General features: G+C 33.0%; 1 protein-coding gene and 1 long non-coding RNA gene across 8 annotated transcripts in view; one reads left to right on the top strand and one right to left on the bottom strand.

Moving 5' to 3' along the window:
- Positions 1–6,532: 6,532 nt before the first annotated feature.
- LOC111192554 (uncharacterized) lies at positions 6,533–23,183 on the top strand. Its single transcript, XR_002650005.2, has 6 exons — positions 6,533–6,642; positions 6,988–7,066; positions 8,742–8,828; positions 13,281–13,403; positions 17,370–17,525; positions 22,674–23,183. It is a non-coding gene; the product is annotated as an uncharacterized LOC111192554 (long non-coding RNA).
- The window catches only part of sox6 (SRY-box transcription factor 6), a 356,852-nt gene continuing 349,505 nt past the window's right edge, over positions 18,400–25,746 (bottom strand). For 6 of the 7 annotated variants that reach the window (XM_049465976.1, XM_049465978.1, XM_049465980.1 and 3 more), the window contains one exon: positions 18,400–24,419. In XM_049465976.1, coding sequence (XP_049321933.1) covers positions 24,110–24,419 — 310 coding nt within the window. In that variant the 3' untranslated portion in view covers positions 18,400–24,109. The remainder of the gene's footprint in view (positions 24,420–25,746) is intronic. The other variant, XM_049465982.1, reaches the window with a different exon arrangement.

Raw genomic sequence — 25,746 nt, 5'->3', positions numbered from 1 at the left:
ATTAAAGAGCAGGACTAGAGGAAGTGGGGGAAATGAGGGAATGAGAGAAATGAGAGTTATTGTCTCTTCTATGAGATTAAAATGTCACCAGGCCAGCCCGTCTACGTGCTCTCAAAATCCGAGCGCCAAAAAAAAAAAAAAAAAAAAAAAAAAAAAAAAAAAAAACACAGGAGCTCACGCACAATGCCAAGCCCTCTCTCCGGGCCAAAGATTTGTAATGCAAGCTTTGTGAATTACAATAAGATTTATTGTGCAGCAGTATATGTCTAATTTTCCATCTAGCGTGGGGCGCTTCAGCGGCGGAGAGCTGACACAGGCGTCTATTATACACCACCACCGTTAAAATGTGGTTTTTACGCAGGCTCTCGGGGAAAGCAGCTTACAGCACATTCTGGCGCAGGACAAAAAATGATTGATGAAGACAACAAAAGGCACACAAATGGTTTTCCAAAATGTTTTAAATAAGTTCTATTCCAGAGTCCTGCGCTGGAGAACAGAAGTTAAACAGGAGGAGAAGAAAAGCCTGCTTCCTTTCTGGAGCGAAACTCAGATTTCTCTTTTTTCTTTCTTGGCCGGGCAGGATGGTTTTTACGTTGGGAGTGAGGGATCTGGAGGAAATGAATTTACTGGGAAAGGCTGATTTGATGTGTATGCTGCAGTGTAGTCAGACCTAGCCCAACAGTTAATGTCTGTGACTGTTAAAAAACATATATTTTATTTATTTTTCTTACTACAGCTGTTGTGAAATGTACAGAAAGTTGCTTTAATACAGTATGTTTTAATACAAAGTGGTGGAAAAGTACTAAAAGTAGGGCTGGGCGATATGTCCTAACATAATATCACATTATTTCAGGGTATTTTTGTGATAACACCAACTTAGAGATATGACAAAACTTTTTTTGGGGAACGTACCACTGCAACAAAATAAATCTTAAAGTTTTATTAATGTATTATTTAAATCTAATGTAATATTATAAGAGTAAAAGCCTTATTCATGACAGAAAAATCATGTAAAAGTGGTTTTGGATAAAAGTATCTTCTAAATGGAGACGTGGAAAGTAATTAATTACATTTAGTCAAGTTACTGTAATTGAGTAGATTTAATGAGTAATTTGTAATTTGTAAAGTAGTTTTTAAAATAGGTAATTTTACTTTTACTCAAGTACATTTTGACACAAGTAATTTACTTTGCTACATTGGAAAACTCCCCGTTACTGAGTAAAATATAAAATGCTGGGAGAAAAAACAATTGTCTGAATTAATAATTAAATAATTGGCATCAAATAATTAAAAGTAACTATGTACATTTTAAATTGAGTACTTTTTTACTTTTACTCGAGTAGATTCTTAGACGGGTACTTTTACTTTTACTTGAGAAGAATTTTAGCAAAGTAAAGGTACTTTTTCTTAATTAAAAATTTTCTGTACTTTTTCCACCTCTGGCTAAATGTAAAGTAAAGTAATTTAACGTATTGCAGCATATTTTGTGCATCCATAAAAGCTATGAAGGTGAGACACCTACCACTACAACCCTCAGAATGATGGATTGCACTGCATTATTTTTCTTAATATTTTAAGCATTTTATTTTTCTGAAAAATACAGCTCTGGAAAAAATTCTGAATCAGTTTCTCTGATTCTGATCTCTGATTATGTTTGAGTAAAGACAGACAACATTTCTCCCAAATTCCAAATAAAAATATTGTCATTTAGAGCATTTATTTGCAGAAAATGAGAAATGTCTGAAATAACAAAAAAAAAACACAGATCTTTCAGACCTCAAATAATGCAAAGAAAACAAACAAGTTCATATTCATTAAGTTTTAAGAGTTCAGAAATAATCAATATTTGGTGGAATAACCCTGGTAGTTTTAAATCACAGTTTTTTCATGCATCTTGGCATCATGTTCTCCTCCACCAGTCTTACACACTGCTTTTGGATAACTTTATGCTGCTTTACTCCTGGTGCAAAAAATCAAGCAGTTCAGCTTGTTGGTTTGATGGCTTGTGATCATCCATCTTCCTCTTGATCTATATTTATTTGTGTATATATTATATATATATATATATATATATATATATATATATATATATATATATATATATATATATATATATATATTATATATATATATATATATTCACAGTTAAATACACTTTGTATTTAATTATGGTATTTGTACCATAAATGGTTTGGAATTAAAAATGGTAGAAACTACCAGTAATTAAATTAAATTTTAACCGTACATAAAGTATATTGATCCTGAAAGCCAATCAGGAGTGCAGATGAGTCTGAGAGTGAAATATGCGACCCGTATGGATGCGGTCCAAAAGATGAAAACACACACGCCGGGTAAAAGGCTCGGTTTCCACCAGGACCTTCCTCTGCTCCTGGCACACGCCGAAGCTCGACTGTAGGAGCACACATGCATTAAGGACTGGCCTCTGAACGTGTACCTGCTGTAGGTCAGAGGGTCTGAGCAGACAGTCTAGGGTGGTATCATCTGATCCGGAGCGTGTCCTCGACCCCAGTCAAAAAACCCGTCCGGGCTGTTCCTCCACCCAACAGAAGTAAGTTCTGAGAAAAAAAGGGCAAAAAGATAAATTAAGGTTAACTTGCATTTCCTGAAGTCTCGATACACCAAAGGCCAGATTTTATTGATTTATAGGCGAGTCATCAACTGTGCACTGTGCAGCTTGATTTTGGGGGCATGTTAGTGTGTCTTTGCTATCGTAACGGCGTGAAAAGTACACCTTGCGCGTCTCAAAATTATTTAATCACAGGTGTGGTTAAATAATAAAATAACGGAAAACAATAAACCAATCAGAGTGTCACTGTCCATTTCCCTTAAGAGCCAGGTGAGCTTTGACTTTGGCGGATTGCTATTTTAACAGCGCAGCTATCTGAACGTGTCCAACGTTTCAGATGAAACTGAGCTGCTGGTTGACGCTGTGAAGGAGCTCCAGCAGCTTATTTACGGGAACAGCAATGTTATTTTATTTGCTATTCTGTTTAATGTTGATGTAATAGTGAACGTCTGACTTCAGTCAGTGGTGCACCTGTGGTTTTCATTTTTCAAAATAGCAATATACCAGAAATTTACCTGAACACTCCTCATTTCCAGACCACCACACCCATCAGTGTAGATATATTCAGAAGCATTCTTGCTATTTCCAGACATCCCAAGTTGCAAAAGTTGATTTCAGGGAGATTTTGGAAAAAAAAGCCTTTATTGACAGTTAACATATTACAAAAAATTGCACAACATCAAAAACATTTCATATCATATTACAATAATTATTAATATTGCCTCCGCCATGATCTGCTTTCTCTCACTCACTGAACAAATCCCGTCCGGGAGGGGGGAAAAACACTGCCCGCCCACACTAAAAACTGATTGGCTGTCTCACAGACTCTTTGCAGAGAACAGGCCAATCAGAACCCTCTCTGTTTCCTCTCTCTCCTTCCCACACGCGATTAGAGAAAAAAGTCTGTGGCCTGTGAGCGCGTTTGGGGCACTCGTTCTGAATTCAGGGAGATTATATGTGACTCGCGGGCATCAGGGAGCCACTACCGAAATGCAGGAGACTCCCGCAGCTTCAGGGAGACTTGGTTTGTCTGTATTTCTTGCTAATGATGCAGGTGGAAAGTATGAAAATAGACTGTTGGTGGGGTTGGTGGCTTATGAGAGCTACGACATGCCTTGCACAGGTGTATGAGATAGGTTAGGATAAGACAGATTGAATCATTGCACAATAAATGGACAAACTCTATTGACCTATTTTTGGGACATTCCAAAGAAAAGTTCATTTTTGGAAATGCAAAAATGAATGTGAATTATTATTTAAAGCTTTTTGTATACTAGGATTGGGCGATATAGCTCTAAAATAATATTAAAATATTTCTGGTTATTTTTGTTTTTATAAAATTATATTACAAAATTATATTATATTAATTCATATTATATTATATTATATTGAATTATATGACAGAACATAGATTTTTTAAAGTATATAATAATTAAAATAAAATAAACTACTGCAACAAATTATGAAACATATTTTTAAACTGTATTTAGTATAAATATAACAGTTTCATACATTAAGGGACAGTTATTATATTGTCCAAAAAAAAATAATAACTGTTGTTACCGGAACATACCAGGGCTCTAACATAGGCTAACATAGTCCCATCGTTCCGGGGACAGTAAAAATAGCACCTAGGACAAAATTAAAGCACTTTTAGGATGGCAAATTTGCGTAAGGTGTTTATGAAGTTGAAATGTAACTGGGAGATGTTTTATTGATTAGAACACAATCTGTTTATGGATAAAGCCCTGCCTTTTTTTACATAGAGACAATCAGCTTGCTGGAAACAGCAGAAGAGGAATAGGAGCATATAGTCAAAACTAGTGATATAATGGCTGAGGAAAAATACACAAATAAATACAACAGAAATAGTATATATATATATATATATATATATATATATATATATATATATATATATATATATAATATAGAATTTATATAGTATAGAATTTATAGAAATATACGTATAGAATTTCGGAACAATTATATAGTATTTTTTAGGATGGTTCTGGAACTATTGTGAGAAAGTTAGTCTGTAGCCCTGGGTACCTGCTCCTCTAATGAAGAAGTGCACGTCCATATTAGCAGTGGCTGAATGCATTCATTAAAAGTGGCGTGCATGAATATTGGGACATTCAGTGTATTTGTAACATGTTTAGTTGATAAAAAAGCAATGTCTAATGCAAACATGTCTAATTTACGGTCCCCAAACCCCCCAATTCAGCTCATCAGTGTATTTAGTGTGTTTTAGAAAACGTAAATCATCAAAGTGAGATACCTGAACCCTCCAGGATCAGAGCCCAGCAGATCTAATGAGCTACTTTACAGTTTCTGCTTCACTACATTCACTGTGTTCAGCATTTACTTTTAACTAGGAATAAACAAATATACTGTAGGATTTACAGAGATTAGCCATATCATTAAAAGCACCTGCCTCATATTGTTCAGCATTTAAAAAGGGAATTTCATTTCCTTTCAAATGTAGTGTTTTTAAAATATATATTTATGTTTTTTCTTGTCTATTTCACTGGTCAAAAAGTAGTCAAAAAACAAAATATATAAAGAAATAATAATAAAAAAAAAACATGTGAAAACCGGGAGACCAGCTCAGACCATCAGACACTAGTTACCAGCAAAAGCTGACCTTTCTTTAATATTTTGAAACATCATTTAAATATATATATATATATATATATATATATATATATATATATATATATATATATATATATATATATATTAATTTAATTTGCTTTAGTAATGGGCTTCCATTGTTTTTTTTATTATATTATCCAATTTAATTCATACAAAGTAGCATGTATATAGAGCTCTTAAAAATATATCATATTTTAGCAAAATGTATATAAAATGTTATAAATAAATGTTGATATGTCACTAAAAAGGGAAATTACTTTTATGAAGAAATGTATAGAGAAAGTAAATAATGCCCAATGCCAAAACTATACATCTACATTTCAAATATAGTTTAATTTTGTGCGTACATTACAGTATTATTTTACTATTTTTGTTGCTGTTTATGTTTTTCTTATGTTATCAAATTAATTTAATTCTATATTACAAAATATTTCAATATTCATACATTCATGTATTGACATGTATGCTGTCGTCATGCTCTCTCCCCTCTGATTTTTTTTAAACTGAATGTATTGATTTTAAAAACAACTAAACAATACATAAGACTTATTATTATATATATATTCTCTAAAAATAAATAAAATAAAAAAATCTGTTAAAACGTTGAATATGTGCACTGTGTTCGTAAAGTTTTTTAGCTAGTATTCCCCCTGACACCTTCATTATTTTTATTTATATATATTATTAGAATGAATTTCAAACTGGAGCTAACTACCTGTATACTGTTTGTACATGTTCTAATAACAAAAAAAAAAAAAAAAAAAAAACATTTTGAAGTTAAATGTAAAGGTTTTTTTTGTTGTTTCCAATAAAAAAAACTGAAAATTATGTAAGAACTGAAAAAAAACGAATAATAAAAAAGGTAAAAATAAATACAATAAAATATATAGATGTGAAAATAAATAAGTAATAAATAAAAATAAATAAAAAAATATTAAATTAAACGTAAAGCAACAAACAGCTTGCACATCACTTTAAACGGTGCTGTCTGTACACAACTAAAAAACTGAAGATGTTATGTAAGAACTAAAGTCCAATAAAACTAAAATTCTAATAATAATAATAAAAATAAAATAGATTAAAAAAAAACAAATAAATAAAAAAATTAAGATTAAATAAATAAAAACAAACGAATGAATTAAAACGTTAAAAAATATATAATTAATTGAATAAAATAACAAATAGATAAAAATAACATGTAAATAAATAATAATTAAATAAATAAAATCATTAATTCGTTAATTTAGAAAATGTAAACGGTGGAAACAGCGCCCCCGGGCTGCAGTGGTGAGGTCGGGTATAGCAGGCTAGATTAGCTGCAGCTGTGTTAGTTAACCAGGTTAGTTTAGCTGTAATTTATTACAGTAACCGGAGCCGAACAGCGCGGAAAATAGCAGGTAAATAACTACATTAATATACTATTAAACATACAGTTAGCTAGTGTAGCGCGTTAATACAGCTTTTTATTAATTATATTTATGGAAAAATATAAGTTACTGAGTTTAGTTAAGGTAGTAATTAGTTAGCTAAAGATAGCTAGTTCTTCCCTCAGGTTAGCGTTAGCTTCACCGCTAACCGCGCTAACTAGCTCACTAATTAGCATTAGCATTATATTACTGTATGAAAGAGGTTAGCTAGGCTAAATAACTAGGTATTTAACTAATTAACTACATTAATAAACGTTAACTAGCTGTATAAGTAGCTTTTATATAAAATACTAAGTTCTGATTAACTCTCCACAGCTCCAGAATCTTTTTACCTGCTAAAGAAAGAAGAATAAACTGAGAATTGACCTCCGTCCACCTGCAGCACCTGTGTTTGGTAAGTTAACCTGTTTGTTATGGATCTTTTCTGTGTTAATTTATCTTTATTTTAGTGTTTAAAGTATTAGTTAACACTAACTAGCTCTATTTAAGCCTTCATATCAAACAATTTTCACCCAGGTGTATGTAACCTAGCAGTGTTACTATTACAAAAAATCTGTATATGGAAGCCAAAGTAAAAAATAAGTAAATAAATAAAAGTAGTTAGGGTAAAAATATTTTGTTCGAAGTTTTACAACAAAACAATCTGTATATGTAAGGCAGTGTAAAAATCTTTTGTTCAACGTTTTGCAAAAACAGCCTCTAGCTGAAAGCCACTGTAAAAATATTGTTTTCCAAGTTTTACAAAAAATCTGTATATGGAAGTCAGTGACAAAAAAATGTAGTCAATGTAAAAATCATTTGGTCCAAGTTTTACAAAAAAAAAAAAAAATCTATATATGAAAGTCAGTGTAAAACATTTATTTCAAAGGTTTGCAAAAAAACTGTATGTAAGTCAAAATGTAGTCCATGTAAAAATCTTTTGTTTCAAGTTTTACAAAATCTGTAGATGGAAATCAATGCAATTCTTTTGTTTCAAGTTTTACAAAAAAAAAAATATCTGTATATGGAAGTCATTGTAAAAAAAACAAATTAGTGAGTGTAAAAATCTTTGTTCCAAACTTTACAAAAATATGTAGACGGAAGCCAATGTTAAAAAAAGAAAAAAAATCTGTATATGGAATCTATTGCAAAAATATTTTATTCAATTTTTACGAAAAACAAACTATATGTAATTTAATGTAAAAATATTATATTTCATTTTTTACTGAAAAATCTGTATATGGAAGTCAATGTTAAAAAGGAAATAAAATGTAGTCAATGTAAAAATCTTTTGTTCCAAGATTTACAAAATAATACGTATATGAAGGTCAAAAATCTTTTATTCCAATTTGTACGAAAAACAAACTGTATATGTAATCTTATGTAAAAATCTTTTATTCCATTTTTTTACAAAGAAATCTGTAGATGGAAGTCAATGTAAAAAAGGTAAAAATATAATTCATGTAAAAATCTTTTGTCCAAAATTTTACAAAAAAATCTGTATATAGAAGCCAGTGTAAAAATCTTCTGTGCTTTTAAATGTCAAACATTCTATGATTACTTACTACAAGTGTTAGTGTACAAGTATGATATGCATTTTACGTTGTTCCAAGTTAAAAAAAAAAATCGGTATATATTAACGTCTGTTAATAGTTTTGTAAAAAGATCTGTAGAAAATGTAAAAAAAAAAAGTAAAAATTTATTGAGTGAAAAAAATATTTTGTTCCAAGTTTTACAAAAAAATATGTACATGTTAGTCAATGTAAAATTGTAGTCAATGTAAAAATATTTTATTCCAATTTTTACTGAAAAAAAATCTGTATATGGAAGTAAATGTACTTTTTTTTTTTAAATGTAGTCAATGTGTAAATCTTTTGTTCCAAGTTTTTATAAAGATGTTTTACATTGACTTGACTACATTTTTATCTAGAGAAAGGTGCTTACCTGGTAGCCTTGTCAGTTCAGTTGTGTTTGTAATTGCCCTTATTAATTGTAGTGCTTTGACTGATAAATGTCCAGCCTTTCATGATTACTTACTACAAATGTTAGTGTACAAGTGTGACATGTATTTAAGTTTTTCTGTTTTTTAGGTTTCTGAGCTGAAGTCTTCATTGGACAGTCCTACCAGGGATCCACCTCTACCTCAACTGCAGCCTAGACTTTGGGACACAGCTACTGTAAGTAGTTTTAAAGTTTAATTCCCCATTTAGTGGGGAATTTAAACACCATAATTAAACAACACTTCTGATAAAAACTGCTACTTTTATGGTTTAAAATAAGGTCAGCATTTGCACATGACCAACAGAACATTGAATACTATACTTGGAGCTGTTTAGGACCTATTCTGTCATCCTGTTAAAGGTCTAAGCTTAGTCTAATGGTGTTTTTACACCTGTAGTTAACTTCTCCAGTCCGAATCATTTAATAAGTTGAACTTAATTACCGTATTTTTCGGACTATAAGGCGCACTTAAAAACTTTTAATTTTCACAAAAATTGACAGTGCGTCTTATAACACGGTGCGCCTTTTGTATGGATTTTACTCGTCAGGTTGTAAGGAGCAGTAAACACACACTCCGTGCAGCGTTATAGAGAGTTTCAGTGCTATACAGAGTCCAGAGCCGTGCAGCTCCGAGGCTGAGCAGCAATAGCATTAGCTAGATGCTAACCGCTAAGCTAGCTAGCTTATTCACTGAGATCAGTATTATCTAAATTTTACTCGTCAGGTTGTAAGGAGCAGTAAACACACACTCCGTGCAGCGTTATACAGAGTTTCAGTGCTATACAGAGTCCAGAGCCGTGCAGCTCCGAGGCTGGAGCAGCAAATAGCATTAGCTAGCTTATTCACTGTTCAGAGATCAGTATTATCTAAATTTTACCCGTCAGGTGTAAGGAGCAGTAAACACACACTCCGTGCAGAGCAGCAATAGCATTAGCTAGATGCTAACCGCTTAGCTAGCTAGCTTTTTCACTGTTCAGAGATCAGTATTTTCTAAATTTAGCACTTTTAATACTGCTGGAGCAGTATTATTAGAGTTAGATGCTAATCGCTAAGCGTTCACCGTTCAGAGGTGAGTTATCGGCCTGTAAGTCTGTGCTGCTTTGCCTGGCTAGCATTAGCTAGATGCTAAGCGCTAACTCTCTCAGAGGTGAGTTTTATCAGCCTGTAATCTGCTTGTTTACAGTGTTAAAACAAGCTACGGGGGACGAATTGCTAGCTAATATCTCACTGTCTTACCAGAACACGCAGGATTACTCAGTGTAACGCTGTCGTTTAAGTTTGGGTTAACTTTACTAGTTTAGGTGACTAGCTAGCGTGCTAGCGGATAGCTATGCTAACGCTGGTGCAGCAAGCCTTAGTGGACATCTGGAAATCTAAGCTTACTGTAAATAAACTGAAGCACGTTACTCACCCAAATAAACAGTTTTCAGGAGAGGAATCTGTGTAGATTAATATCCAGCACTCGTTTGACTTTGAAAGAGCTAGATTTATATATACTGAGACGCTCCACCGGCAAGCGACCACCCCCGGTGGGGGAAGGGAAACATGGCACCACCCCTGTTCACTTTGATATAGGCACCCTTTCTAGTGTCACTTAACGCGCCTTATAATGCGATGCGCCCTATGTATGGAAAAATAGCAGAAAATAGGCGTTCTTTGATAGTGCGTCTTATAATACGGTGCGCCTTATAGTCCGAAAAATACGGTAACTTGGACCTGTTTCCCCCTCGGTTTGGTTTGGTTTCACACAAGGAAAACCACAGATTCAACAAAATGCGTCACAACAAACCATGTAATATTCTCTGATCCTCTGATTATTTTAGCATAAAGCCGCAGCAGATATTAGCATTAGTTAATAAGTGTAGTAATCTTTTGGGTAATAAATCAAGTTAAATTGTACCTGAACAGCCAATTACCTCTTATATGAGGAACGAATATATATTTATAAAATACAAATTTAATTAATTAAAAATAAAAAAATTATTTTGTTGCAGTAGTGCATTCTTAATTTATTTTTTTAATTCAGTGTTTTGTCATATCACCAAGAGTATCGTAAAGTAAAATAAATGATACTGTACAGTAGGGGTGGGCAATATTATATCGTATACAATAAATCGTGACCCAGAAATATCACAATATTAAAAATCCATATCGTGATAATAGAGCTGTTCTGTCTTAAAAGTAGTCTATTATTTACTGTGAAGCTTTAGGTGTATTTATTGTATAATTGTTTTAGTTTGCAGTTTATATGCGTGCACTAAATATTCTGCAATATTTTTTGCTGCATTGTATTATTTTATGCTATATTATTTATTTTGCCACGTTATGATTATTCTGTTATACTATTATACTATATTCCTGAAATTAATTCATTATTTTAGTTTTCCTATATCGCCAAGTATATCGTTATCGCAAAAATACCCTGAAATATTGTGATATTATTTTAGAGCCATATCGCCCACCCCTACTGGACAGATATAATCTGTCTCTAGTAGATATATAATGGGAAATGAGAACAGTGTGAATTTTTCTTTTGCTGAAAACATAAAAAAAGGAGTACCCTGAGACACATGATATTACAGACATTTAATTGGATGATGTGCAGCAGAAATTAAATAAAAATCAGTGTACTGTTCAATAAAGAGCTTTTTAATATCAGAATAGAAGAATCTGCCAATGCTGTATTTCAATGTCACTTGTCTGCACATCAGTATATGAAATACTGTGAATCGTGAAAATATCTAACTCTTGGTTAAATTCAGCAGCTCAACACATTAAAATATTCTCATTAAAAACATAGAAACGGCCCTGAGATATTATATCACAGTAAAAAAGGCTCTAGTCTGCCAGACCTAACTTACACCTTACAAACATAAAGAATACAATAATAGTTACAGTTAGTTTTTAAGTAAATTACTCCACCAATGTAAATATAAATTAATTTTGCCCATCTAACAAGTTTTTTTTATTTATTTACATTAAATACCCATTAATAAATGCTTTAGAAATATGTACACTAAGGGTGGGTAATATTATATCGTATACAATATATTGTGACACAGAAATATCATGATATTAAAAGTCCATATCGTGATAATAGGGATGGTTTTTCTTAAAAGTAGTCTATTATTTACTGTGAAGCTTTGAGTGTATTTATTGTATAATTGTTTTAGTTTATAGTTTTAGTTTGCAGTTTATATGCATGAAAATATTCAGCAATATTATTTGCTGCATTATATTATTTTATGCAAAATTATTTATTTTGCCACATTATGATTATACTGTTATACTAATATGCTATATTCCTGAAATTAATGAATAATTTTTCTGTTTTCCTATATCGCCAAGTATATCGTTATCGCAAAAGTACCCTGAAATATCGTGATATTATTTTAGAGCCATATCGCCCACCCCTAATGTGCACTGTTTGATATTTTCTCTGATATGATACATTTAATACCTTAAATATATATTATCCATTAATATATTAAGTAAGCATATTTTATACTTTAAGAAGTGCAGACTAGTACAGTATAAGAGATTTATTAACACATTTTTGAATAATTCAAATATATTATCATTATCTAGGTGTATATTTTGCTAGATATAACTAAATATACCTAGACCAAGACTAGGCTTAACATTTATTTCATGTTTGTGGGCAGAGCTGGACAATATATTGATATTTTTCATGTATCATGATACATTTTCTTATAGAATTGACAATAAGCATATCAATGATACAATACCGACCCAACCGTACATTCCTTTACAGTGTAAAAATAATCTTTTTTTAATTGGATGATGTGCAGCAAACATTAAATAAGATGTTTGAATATCATAAATATAATAAATACTGTGCATTGTGTCTTTAAATATTGTGATATAATAATTTTGCCATATTGATTGTGTCTACAAAGGTTGATGGCTTTAATACTGTTTATATTAGTATCAGAATTGTATTGTATTAACCAAAATTAAGAAATATATAGTGATACAGATTTTTGCCGTATCATTCAGCACTATTCATGGATGTTTATTTTTGCAAAAAAAGGAATGTTTTTTAAACAATGTCATTATTATCATAATTATTTTTATCATTTTTCTTATTATTTGTCATCCATTGAACATTGAAATAAAAAGCAACATTGAGACATTGATGATAATCAATATATTTTTTTATTTAATGGACTATGCATTATTCAGCATTAATATGTATATTTTAGCAGTATTCTTAATATTGTTTATCCCCATAAACTGATCAACAGGGTTGACCAGGATCCTCACTTTTGCTGAATTTTAAAGAATATAACAAATAAAAACTGCTTTAAAGGTGTTTAAAGTCAAAATGTTTAGTTAAGGTGGAGCTGGTGATTTACTGTTTCTTGATTGTGGATAGATAATAATGTTCCTGTACCATAACAGGTGATAGATGGAGTAGTAACATATATTTTTTAATCAGCAGCTGCCAGTAATAGAGGAGGCATTTGTTGTTAAGGCAGCCACCTTAACTTTAAAGCACTGTGAGAAACCCTACAGTTATAGCAACCCAACACTGATTGCATGAAGTGCTTGATATTATGTGATTTCTCCTTATATTTTATTGATTTTTTTTTTTTTAATCACAGGCTGCCAAATTTACGTAAAAGTGAACCAGCATGAACTGAACCATCACATATAGAGGCTGGAGCCGCGAGCTGCATCCAGTACTGTTCGATTGACGGGGGATGTCAGTTCAGCATCTACATGAGGTATAGTGACTTTTATAGTGATTTTTTTAATTTTGTAGAAGTGATGAATTTTTGAGGAATATAACAAAGAAAAACTGCTTTTAAAGTTGTTTGATGATAATATAAAGTTAAATTGTTAAGTTAAGGTGGAGCTGGTGATTTAACGTTTCTTGTTTGTTGATAGACAAGAGTAATAGTAATAACAGTAGGTGACAGATGGAGTAGTAAAATATATATTATTTAACCAGCAGCTGCCAATAATAGAAGGGGCATTTGTTATCAAGGCAGCCACCCTAACTATAAAGCGCTGTGAGAAACCCTACAAATGTAATGTAATGTTGAATAAAATTATAAAGCCATGAATTGTTTCAATGTATTATTATTATTATTATTATTATATTATCGTAATAAAGATTTTTTGATTTTACCAAATTGAAAACCTCTAAAATATAATCAAAAGGAAGATGGATGATCACAAGGCATAAGGTTATCCAAAAGCAGTGTGTAAGACTGGTGGAGGAGAACATGATTATACCAAAATGCATGAAAACTGGGATTTAAAAATACAGGGTTATTCCACCAAATATTGAATTCTATAAGCATATCAATGATACAACACCGACCCAACCGTACATTCCTTTACCTTGTTAAATTAATCTTTATTTAATTGGGTGATGTGCAGCATACATTAAATAGGAATCAGTGTACTGTTCATGAAAATGTTTGAATATCAGAAATATGATAAATACTGTGCATTGTGTCTTTAAATATTGTTATATAATAATTTTGCCATATTGATTGTGTATACAAAGGTTGATAGCTTTGTACACAATTCTAACCTCTTCTTAAAACTTCATGAATATTAACTTGTTTTTTTTTGCATTATTTGAGTTCTGAAAGCTCTGCATCTTTTTATCTTTTTTTTTTTGTTTGTTTGTTTTTTCAGCCATTTTTTTATTTTCAATATTTTCATATATATTTGAAATTTGGGAGAAATGTTGTCCGTAGTTTATAGAATAAAACAACCTGTTCAATGTTCATTTTACTCAAACATGAGAAGAAGAAAAAGAAGAAATCGAACACACACAGTTTTTTTTTTTTTTTAAACAAAATGTCTCTTTAATTTGTAAGTGTCAACAGCAGTACAAAAGATGGAGTGATGGTGAGACGATTTTATTGTAGTTTGTGTGTGTTTGTGTGTGTATGTTTGTGTGTGTATATCTGTATGTATGTGTGTATATATGTGTATGTTTGTGTGCGCATGTGTGTGTATATGTACTCTTTATGGAAAAAGAGGAAACTCTTGAGGTAAATGATCAATAACAGGCAGGAACTCCCTCTTCTGCCATTGTACATCAATGGATTGAGTATACTGTAGAAATGGTGTTACATTACAATATGCCGAAAAAAACGCCTCCTCCGTGCGAAGGGGAGGACGGCCTAGATAATCGTACAATCCACTAAGGTGCCTAAATACACCAAAATGTGTCACTCATCTGGTATATTTCACTTATAATTAATTAATACTACCATTACAGAGAAGACTCGTCTCTGAACATACAACTGCAGAATTAATTTACCTTTAGTTTACCTCACGTCAATACTGCACATGGAAACCAAGAAGTTGCTGGTTTACATACTGAAGCCAAGCAAAAAATATTTTTATTTTATGTTTTTTTTTTTTAGTACCTTTTTTTTTGTTTTTTTTTTTTTTTGTAACAATAATATCCTTAGCAAATAGCTGTCCTTTGTACTGTATAAAGAGAAGAATGTGAACACAAATGTGATGGCAACCTTTTTTGTTTTTTCGTTTTTTAAAGTTCAATTAAAAACTTTACACTGGACTGTACAAGATATGATAAACTATTTACATTTTTTAGACTTATTTTTTTTTCTTTTTTTGTTCTTTTTTTTGTTTGTTTTCTCAAAGCAGCAACAGACACTATTTCTATTATCTTATTCTAACGCCCGAACAGTACCTGCCATGGGCCTGGGTACCTGCCGAGAAACCGGTCTCTACGCCAAACGAAATAATATAAAACAAAAAAACGAAGAAAAAAAAAATATATAATATTAATCCACGAACAAATGAAACACAAAAAACGAAAAAAAAAAAAAGTCAAAAATTATTATTAATATTAATATTAAAATTAATTTTATCAGGCTGCCAGCGGGATTCAAATCATAAAGAGTAAAAGTGGCCCTGGCGACAGAGGAGCCACCACGCACAGTGTGTTGCTTTGAGAGACGAATAGAGAAAGAAAAAGAAAGAAAAAACAAAAAATATATATATAATATTCTACAAAGCAAGAGTACCATTGACAACAGCATTATCGTTAAGAAGTTGTCCCTGACAGCAAACTTTTTCAACGTTTCCCGACTTTTCCAACACTTTTCCTTTCTTTCTCTCTTTCTTTTTCATCTTTCTTTCTTTCTTTTTCTTTTTTAAACTCTTCTGAACAGCAGCTAGCATGTCAGTCCAGCATGTCAGTGAATTGTGCTGATTAAATTAACAAAGAACAATCCCACAAATATACATCACAAACGTACGTTTTTTCCAATGACGTAAAAGAAATGTGAAAAAAATAAAAATAAAATAAAAAATAAAAATGAAAAGAAAGATAAAGAATTACAGTAATAAGGTAATAAGTAGAAACACCACAGAGACAGACACACTTCTTTTTTTTATATATATATTTAGCTGTCTTCAGTTGTTGTACCTACTTGGCTTTTCTCTTATGTCTTTTTTTTTTTTATGGCAGTGATTTTTGATAGTTATGAATTTTAACACAAATAAATGACGACTACTACTGCTGCTGCTGCTGCTTGTGGCAGGAAATCTGAACTAATCTGAGCTAATCTGAACTAATTAGAGCTAATAAACCTGGACAGGATTATTATAGTAATAATTATGATTGTTATTATTACTGTTACTGTTGTGTGTGTTTTTTTTTTTATTTAGTCATCCATCGACTGACTAAACACTAAAAAAAAAAAATTAATTAAATTAAAGCGACATTGAGACATAATGTTGAGGAGGATGATAATGACGATATCACATCAAATCAAATGCACAGAATGGGTCGGCATTATTCAGCATTAATAAATATATATATATTTTAGCAATATTGTTGATATAGTTCATCCCCATAAACCTGTAATCTGAACAACTGGGCCGACCAGGATCCTCACTTCTGCTGCTTTCAGGCGACGATGCTGGATGCTTATTTTTTTAAAGTTGTTTGATGATAATATAAAGTCAAATTGTTTAGTTAAGTTGAAGCTGGTGATTTACAGGTACTTGGATAATAGATTGAGTAGTAATTTACAGCTCTGGATTAAAAAAAAATAAGAAACCTTGTAAGTTTCTCTGATTTTGCTATTTATAGGTTTATGTTTGAGTAAAATGAACATTGTTGTTTTATTCTATAAACTACAGACAACATTTCTCTTAAATTCCAAATAAAAATATTGTAATTTAGAGCATTTATTTACAGCAGAAAATGAGAAATGGAAAGAAAACAAGTTCATTTTTATAAAGTTTTAAGAAAAATTCAGAAATCAATCAAAAGTTTTAATTTCATGCATCTTGGCATCATCATGTTCTTCTCCTCCTCCACCACCAGTCTTACACACTGCTTTTGGATAACTTTATGCTGCTTTACTCCTGGTGCAAAAATTTCAAACCACCAAGCAGTTCAGTTTGGTGGTTTGATGGCTTGTGATCATCCATCTTCCTCTTGATTATATTCCAGAGTTTTCAATTTGGTAAAATCTAAGAAAATCATCATATTTTTTTTTAAGTGGTCTCTTATTTTATTTTTTCATTTTTTTTTCCAGAGCTGTATATTATTTTTTTTAACTAGCATTTAGCATTTTTTTGCTATTTTCAAATCAAATCAACCAAACACTGATTGCATGAAATGCTTGATATTATCGTGATTTTTTTTTTTTTTAATATATTTTATTGAATTTTTTTTCTCACAGGCTGACGAATTCATGTAAAATTACAGGAGTGGACATCGTATTAGGACGTCAGGTTCACTGAAACACAGCGTTTGAGTGAGGAGAGCCTGGGAGCCGCGAGCTGCATCCAATACTGTTCGATCGACGGGGGGGACGTCAGTTCAGCATCTACATGAGGTACAGTGACTTGTCAGTGACTTTTCTTTCCTTTTCTTTTCTTTCATTTTTTTTGTTATCTCTTTTTACACACACAAATGAAACAAATGAATGCGAGAGAAATAATAATAATAATAAGAAATGACCGATGAACAGTGAAATACTTATTAAATTACTATACTTCAGTAACTATCCGTGAACAAAAATAGAAATCTCCTATCGTTTTCCTATTCATGTTATATTTACAGATTCTGAGAACAAAAAAAACAAAAAGGAAAAAATTAAAAAAAATAATAAAACATTGAAGAAGGTGAGATGGTGCTTTTTTTTTTTTTTTACTCTTTCACTTTTCGTTACCCGAAAAATGATCCAAAATTATCCAGAATTAAAAAAAAAAACAAGATCGACGTTTTGAGTTCCAATTCAGCTTCAGTTGTCACTGTGTTCGTTTATTACGATTCTTCTTCTTCTTCTCATTTTTCCACTGATTGTCCTTTTTTTTATTATTATTATGATGTACTGACACTTTTTAGAGCCAACACTGGCTAATAAATACAATAAAATGTCTATAAGCACTATATAGGTTCAAATACAATATACAACACAAACGAAAAAAACGTACATGACCGATTAAAGATGCTGTTGCGCGCTGTTTGAAGTCCGGTGTGTCTCGGCCGAGCGGTCAGTCTCTATGCAAGAAGCCTTCTGTCGAGTATACTGCTCTTTTTTCTCCCTTAGGCAGCACTGGAGCTTAAACAAAGTGTCCATTCATCACGTGTCTTTGCATAAATAAAGAAAATAAGTCGAGAGAAAAGAGAAATGACTCGAATCTGGCGAGCGAGGGCCGTGCCCACGGATCCAGACGGGTCACTTTTTGTCTTTTGTTCGCGTAGAATTCTTTTTTTTTTTTTCGTATATTCCTCGCACACGACGGCTGGCTTCACATTAGTCAGAATTGATAAAAAATACCATTTATATCCAGTGCTTGTAACACTTGAGTATGAAGCATCATTGTCTGTCTCATTGTCTCACTGTCGACAATCGATTTCGATTGGTTGTTGTCGTCTTCTTCTTCTTCTACTTCTTCTTGTTGGCGTTGATGATGATTTAAAAAAAAAAAAATTACTTATTTAAACTACCCCTCCCCACCCGAAACACCTCCCCATTATACAAGCGCAATCAAGTTTCAGTCCCGAGAAAAAACGAACAAAAAAACGAACAAAAACTTGAGTTTTTTTTGTTCAGTCCTTTTTCATCCATCAACCTCAAGCCAGCCTCGAGAATTGGTTTGGCATGGTCAGGGAAATCATTATGTACAAAACAACAAACGTACGACCAGTCGACCAGTCTACTACCAGCAAACAGATTTAAAAACAGCTTTAAAAACAACATGTTGGCCTAGGAAATAAGTAACAAGAATTAACAAAAAAAATAATTAAAATAAAATAAAAAATAAAAAACACACACACACTCACAGCATACTGTATTGAGGGGCAACCCTACCATTCTAACAAGCACTGACTGTTTATCTCGTTATGTAATAAAATGAAAAAAACTTTAAAAACTAAAAGTACTTGCTAAACTATATAAATAGATGATTCAATTTTTTCCGTAAACGTAAAAAAAAAAAAAAAAAAAATCAAATCACGTAAAGAAGTGCTCAGAACTTCTTAAGACTTAAGAAGTAAATCCATGTAATTCGATCATTAAAATTCAGTGAATGCCTGTAATTGGTGTTAAATGTTGGGATTAATTGTAAAAATAGTCAATAACTATAAATAACTAAGCGCTTACTATAACATTTTTAACTTTTTGACCTTTATTAGAAGCAATGCAGTGACCAGAACCTCCAGACCCAGCCCCCTGATAATCCAGCACTTTGATTGCGTATTGTAAAAATGCCTGAAAATCTTTAAATATCGTGATACAGCCTCATATTTTATACATATAGCTCCTAGCTTTGTTGTTTTATATAATGTTTTTCAGGACCTAGAGTCATAATAGTTAGTAAAATCAATGCCTCGAAAATGCTTCGCAAGAACTAAGCAGAACTAAGTGCTATCTTTAGTACGTTTTTGAACATTTTAAACCTTTTTAGAGGCAATGCAGTGTCCAGCATCACCCAGATCCAGCACATTAGACGGTAAATAAATTAGGTATTGTTCTCTAATAATAATAATAATGCAGCATAATTTTGATTGCATGTCGAGACATTGCAACAAGTATCGTGTATGAAGAAAATGTCTTTGAATCGTTGAATATCGTGATATTAAAATACTTTTAACATATTGCCCAGCTCTATAGTATGGAATCGTATTAACCTTTTTTTAGAGGCTATTCACAGTAGGGGTGGACTAATTTATTGTTATTGCGATATATCGCATTGATACTTGGTGTCAAGTATGAATATTTATATTGAAATTCCTGGTATTTGCTTATTTAGTAGTATTTTATCCTCTTTAGTTAAACAGATTCCGTGTATCGTAGAGAATTCAAGTCCTGCTATATGTTGAGTATCATTATTGTTAAAATACTTTAAAAATATTGCCCAGCTCTATATTGAATTGAATTGTATTTCAGAGCTATGTGTAAATATATTTAATATCACAGAAATGCTATTTTGATGTGTTTTTCTGTGGCTATGCACAGTAGGGATGGGACAATATATTGAAATTGCGATATATCGTATTAATACTTTTACTATTTACTATTTGATTTAGGAGACTTTTATACTCTTAAGTAACACAGATGCTGAGAATTATTATATAAAATTAAAGTTTTGCAATATATAAAGTATGGTAATTGATGTTATCGAGGCAAAGTAACGTAATAATATTGTTTTGTGAGATGCCCTTAGAGTTAGAGCGCGAGAGGCCGGCGCCGGCCATTTCCATCCGTTCTAATGGCCGGTTTACTGATGGGAGGGTGGAAAAAAGACTCAAGGTTCAAGGGCAAGGGGAAAATAGCAGGCATCATGCATTAATAATGCCGCGTTTCAGATGATACCGACTCGTCAGTCATTTTAATAATCCCCCACAGCTTGATCTACTTGTTCCATCTGCTCGCCAGCACCTCGTTGGCTGCTCCCGGCTGCTCCTGGCTTTTTCTCCGCTGCACTTTGATGGAGGGAGCACAATAAACTGTCAGGGCGCCCCTGCCCCATTGTTCGGTCGCCTCTCGCGGGCGCGGACCTGTGGCGGGAGCCAGATGGCAGCCTCTCGGGGCAGGGCGGCCGCTGGGCAGAGGTGAGGCGAGGGCAGTGCGGAGAGAGATGGAGGTGGGCAGAGCTCCCGGCGCCGCGGGGGGCTCACCGCTGGGCCACGGCCTCAAACAAGAGGTCCTGACCGCTGCCCGCCTCTTGGCCGTCCTTCCGTCACTCGCGCTCACTCGCTCTCTTTCGCATTATCTCACTCTGCGTCTCGCATTCTCTCGCGCTCTGTTTTAAGGATGGAGTCACGCCGCGACTCACTGAGAGCGGGGACAGAACTGACGGCTTTAACCATGACAACAAAACAACAAAACAAACAGATCAAAGCCAAATTCTGGATGCCTGCTACTGCAGGAGAGCGGTATCCTAATAAATTAGCAAAAATTAATATTTCTGCTTCCCAACACAGAAGCTGGGCGTGCACATGGCAAAAAAATAATCTTAAAATCTTAGCTATTAAAAATATCTAATTTCAGGTGATAAATTAATGTTTTAATGTTTTTTTAAAAGATGACATTTATATTTGAAGGATAACTTGATATGGTTAAGTTATGTTTTCTCCACCTTCTGTAAAAAAGCTGCTTGCTATTCTTCTAACATTAAAATAGCTAAATTAAACTTAAACAGTTTTGATGTTGGCTGTACACTAGTTTTATTGTGCGTTGACTCTCTTGAAAATTTATGCTTCCTAACAAAGGCTGGGCATGCACAAAAAAAAATATCTTACTTAATCTTACTTTTCTTAGTAAGCATTGTTTAAGTGTAAGATTATTTTACTTAGGAACTCTTTCTAATTGCAGTGAATTTCATATTTTGCTCCTAATTGCTTTATATTTCAAGTAGATATAATGTAATATTTGTACATTATGTAATAAAAAAAAATATCTAATCCTGACACAGGGCATCTCTCTAGCCCGAAATGGTATAGATGTAGGTGATCGTCAAAAAAAAAAAAAAAAAAAAGAGAACTTTTTTTTTTATATATATATATATATTTTGTCTAGCTTGTGCAATGCCGCATGTTTTTTTTTTTTTACTATTATTCTGTTTTATATTGTATAGAGCAGTGTATACATATGTAATAGTGCTGGGCAGTAAATTAAATTAATTCAAGTAACCGTATTATTGTTTTAATGTGATTTTCAAAATATTTAACATTTTGTACATCTTTTATATATTTATATAAATGTATAAGCTGCACGAGGGAATTCCTCAAACAGTTATGGGGCAATTTTTTTTATTATTTTGCCTCTTATTTGAAATATAACTGGATTGTAATTAAAATAATAGGCAAAATAATGCTTGAAAATAAGAAAAATTATTGATTTATAATTAAAAACAAACAAAACAACAAATCAGAATAGAGATTTACTCATATATTAGAATATCCAAATTTTTATTTTTATGGTTCTTATTATTACTATTTTTTTTACAATATCACCTAGCCCTAATATATAGTTATATAGATCGATATACATGGTAGCAATTTGTTAAAAAAATATTTTGGCACTCTTTATTATATGCCCTCAGAATAAAAGAAAGACAAATAAAAGTAACAATAATAAACACTGGCCTGAAGCACCAAGATAAACTGGATATATATTTATATATATCCTATATTTATTCCTTAAGACTTATTTTACTTATTTTAAACACTTACTTTGCACGAACCAATGAAACAAACCATGCATGCCCTGCTTTTTAAGACTTTCTCGTGTCGATTAAGAATTTTTTTTTAAGATTTACGGTTTACAATGTCTGTCTGAAAGGCTTTAGTGTAAGAAAAAAAGCCTTTAAGGACTTTAAATGTTCTTTAGCCTTAAAAAAAGGAAAAAGAAGTAAAAAAATAAGTGGGAATTCCCAAGGATTCGAACAGAAAGTGCTTGTACTTTATTGTACAACAGCAATTTGTGATTGTAATGCCACCAAAGCTGCCTTTTGCTGCCTTTCCAATTTCACAGATTGGATGCCTTTGGCCCCTTGGCATGCTGGCCAGATTACAATCACTCTGATTAAGAACTTAGTAAGACTGGGGTAAGACTGGACCAGAGGAGGAGGAGGAGGGATGAAGGAGGCCGGAGCTGAAGAAGAGGAGGAGGAGGAGGAGGTGGTCACTGCATTTGGGATGTCTGAGAGAAACGGTGGAAATCGTAAGCAAATTTTCATTAAATTCCAGCATCTAGCACTGCTTCCATTAGCGCTAAGTTCCTGAGTACTTTTGCTACGGTAGTTGAAGCGATTGGGTTTTTCGAGATTGATGAGATTGAGATTGAGTTTGATAAGATTGAGTTTGATGAGATTGAGCAAAGGATTGTCTAAGACTCATTCCGACTCATGCCGTCTCTTCCTTTTAAGACTTTTAAACTTTTAAGTCAAATTTCAAAGGATTTACACTAGAAGGACAAAAATAAAATTACATGCAATGTTTGGCACGACTGAACTCGTAGACTAGAAATGTAGTGACAAAATCATAATCATTAAAGAAAAAAGAAAAAAAACGTAGAAAATCATACGAACTAAGACAAAAAAAAAAAACTAAGTTGGGAGTTTGAGGAGTTTGTGTGTTTAAGGACTTGATTGATATTTATTTTCTCAAATTTCTATGAATTTATATTAATTCAATAGTTCAAAAACGCTGTCATTCCTGATTTTAAATAGTTAACGTTCAAATGAAAAATAGAGAAAAATAAAACATTCACAAGCTGTTGGCTGGCACAGCATACCTGAGAGAAATAGAAATATATATAGAACCCCATCAAAAACAACAAAAAAAAATTAAGTATCCATATGAAAAAATGGAACAAAAAAAAGTAAGACTGTGAGAGCTATAATTTCATAATAATTCATTATTTCATTAATATCAAAGGTCCTGTCTGTCCTCCCATAACTATATATTTGTTTTTTTAATACAGGCAGTAATCCTAATTGGTTTAAATGTCCATTTATCATCATTCATCATCATAATCATCATAAGTAAAACACATACTTAAAAATTAAGTTTAAAATAAGATTATAAGAATAAAAAACCAAAATAAAACACGTTCAAAAACTCAGCTTCACACTCGAGAAAAAAAAAAAAAAAAACACATTTAAGACCAAGTAGCTGTTGAATCTGTGGGAGCCACATTGTGCATGCAGGCTCTCCTAATAAATTATATATTATTATTAATATTAATATTATTATTATTATTAATATTATAATCAGAAACAAGTTTTTTCCCATCTCTTCTTTTCAATTTCTTGCGCTCTCTCGCTTTTCTTTTCCTTTCCTTTCTTTTCTTTCTCGTTTTAAAAAAAAAATGTTCTGTAGTTTTATATTATCATCGTTATCATTATCATTTTTAATCTCCTTCAGTACTTTTTTTTTTTTCCTCGCTCCAGTAAAAGGATGGCGTCCTCAGTTGGCACTGACGGGCTCCTGTGTCTCGTTTTCGCTGCTGTAGTCCGATTTGGGCTCGTCCTCAAAGTCCTCGTACATGTCCATCTCGTCCTCGCCGTTGACCGGGTCGCTGGGCACCATGGTGCCGGGCTCCATCTTCATGCCGAAGGTGCTCTGGATGACGGGGATGGCGGGTTCGGGGCTGGCTGAGTTGCTGGAGCAGTCTGAGGTCATGTGGGGCGAGGGCGTGGTGGTCGCCATCGTTATGGCGCCAGGGTAGACCACACCGGCGCTGGTGCTGATGGGGAGCTGAGTCTGTGGCTGCTGCCTGAGACAGAATCGGGACGAGAAAGAGAGGAGAACATATGAGAGAGGGAGAGATTTACAGGTAAAGAGACTTACGCCAATCACTTTTTATCGTTCACACGTATTCGCCACTAACTCTAGAATGACTGAAGCTGCGATTTTCTTTATTAGGGGTCAAACCCTGTTAACCGTGCTCTCGATCCCCCCACTTGCCCTGCTGTGACCCACCTAGTGTCTATTGTTAGGTTAATGTTCATTTAATGAATAGTACCTACAATCACTCTCATAACATTATGACCACCTCCTTGTTTCTACATTTTTTTTTTGGCTCTATGTATAATTACAGACTGTAGTTCTGTTCCTGTTTCTCTGCATTAAAAACCTACATAATATAATTGAAGACCCCAAAAATTAGCCATAATTATATATTGTATTGGAAATCAAAACTTAACCTTTCCCATTTGTTCCTGATTGTGATGCAGAACAGACCCAACATAACATGTAAGTAGCATTACGTTGAAAGAACACTTTAAAAAACACATTAAAAGCATGTTTTTCAGTTAGCTAGCTCTCCGCTAATGTTAGTTCTCTGCCCAGTAAAGTAGCTACTTCGACGCTAATGTTAGGTAGCTTACCAGCTATCCTTAGTTTTCTCCCCGGTAACCTTAGCTAGCTCTCCGCTAACCTTAGTTCTCTCCCCGGTAGCTCTCCATGTTAGATAACTCACCGCTAACATTAGTATGTTAGCTAGCTCGTTGCTAATGTTGGCTAGGTTCCGGCTATCTTTCTTTCTCTCATCGATAATGTTATCTAGCTCTCTGCTAATCTTACGTTTCTCACAGTAACCTTAGCTAGCTTTCCGCTAAGCTTAGTTCCCCGTAAACGTTTGCTTGCTCTCCGCAAACCATATTTCTTTCTCTTGTAAAGTGGCTGACTCATTGCTAATGTTAGTATGTTAGCTAGCTCTTCGCTATCCTTAGTTCTCTCCGCGGTAATGTAGCTAACTCACCGCTAATATTAGCTAGCTCTCCGGCTATCCTTATTTATCTCTCCGGTTGCGTTAGCCAGCTCTCTGGCTAACTTGGTTCTCTCTCCATTAATGGTAGCTAACTCATTGCTAATGTTAGTATGTAAGCTAGCTTGCTGCTAAAGTTAGTATGTGCCTGAGTATTGAAGAACAGAGTGAAAGGAAGAGGAGGCCAACAATAAAGTATGCAGAGAAGCAGAGATTCATAACTATAATCATGGAGGTGGTCATAAGGTTATATCTTGAGAAAGTTGAGTAGATTTATTCATTTCTTTTTCGTTTTGTACAGTTGCGCCTTTCTCTGTCATGCTTTTACATGCAC

The sequence above is a fragment of the Astyanax mexicanus genome, chromosome 16 (genome assembly GCF_023375975.1).
Source record: "Astyanax mexicanus isolate ESR-SI-001 chromosome 16, AstMex3_surface, whole genome shotgun sequence".
NCBI lineage: Eukaryota > Metazoa > Chordata > Actinopteri > Characiformes > Acestrorhamphidae > Astyanax > Astyanax mexicanus.
Note: the sequence above shows the minus strand (reverse complement) of the source record. Positions and strands in the feature narration are given on the sequence as shown.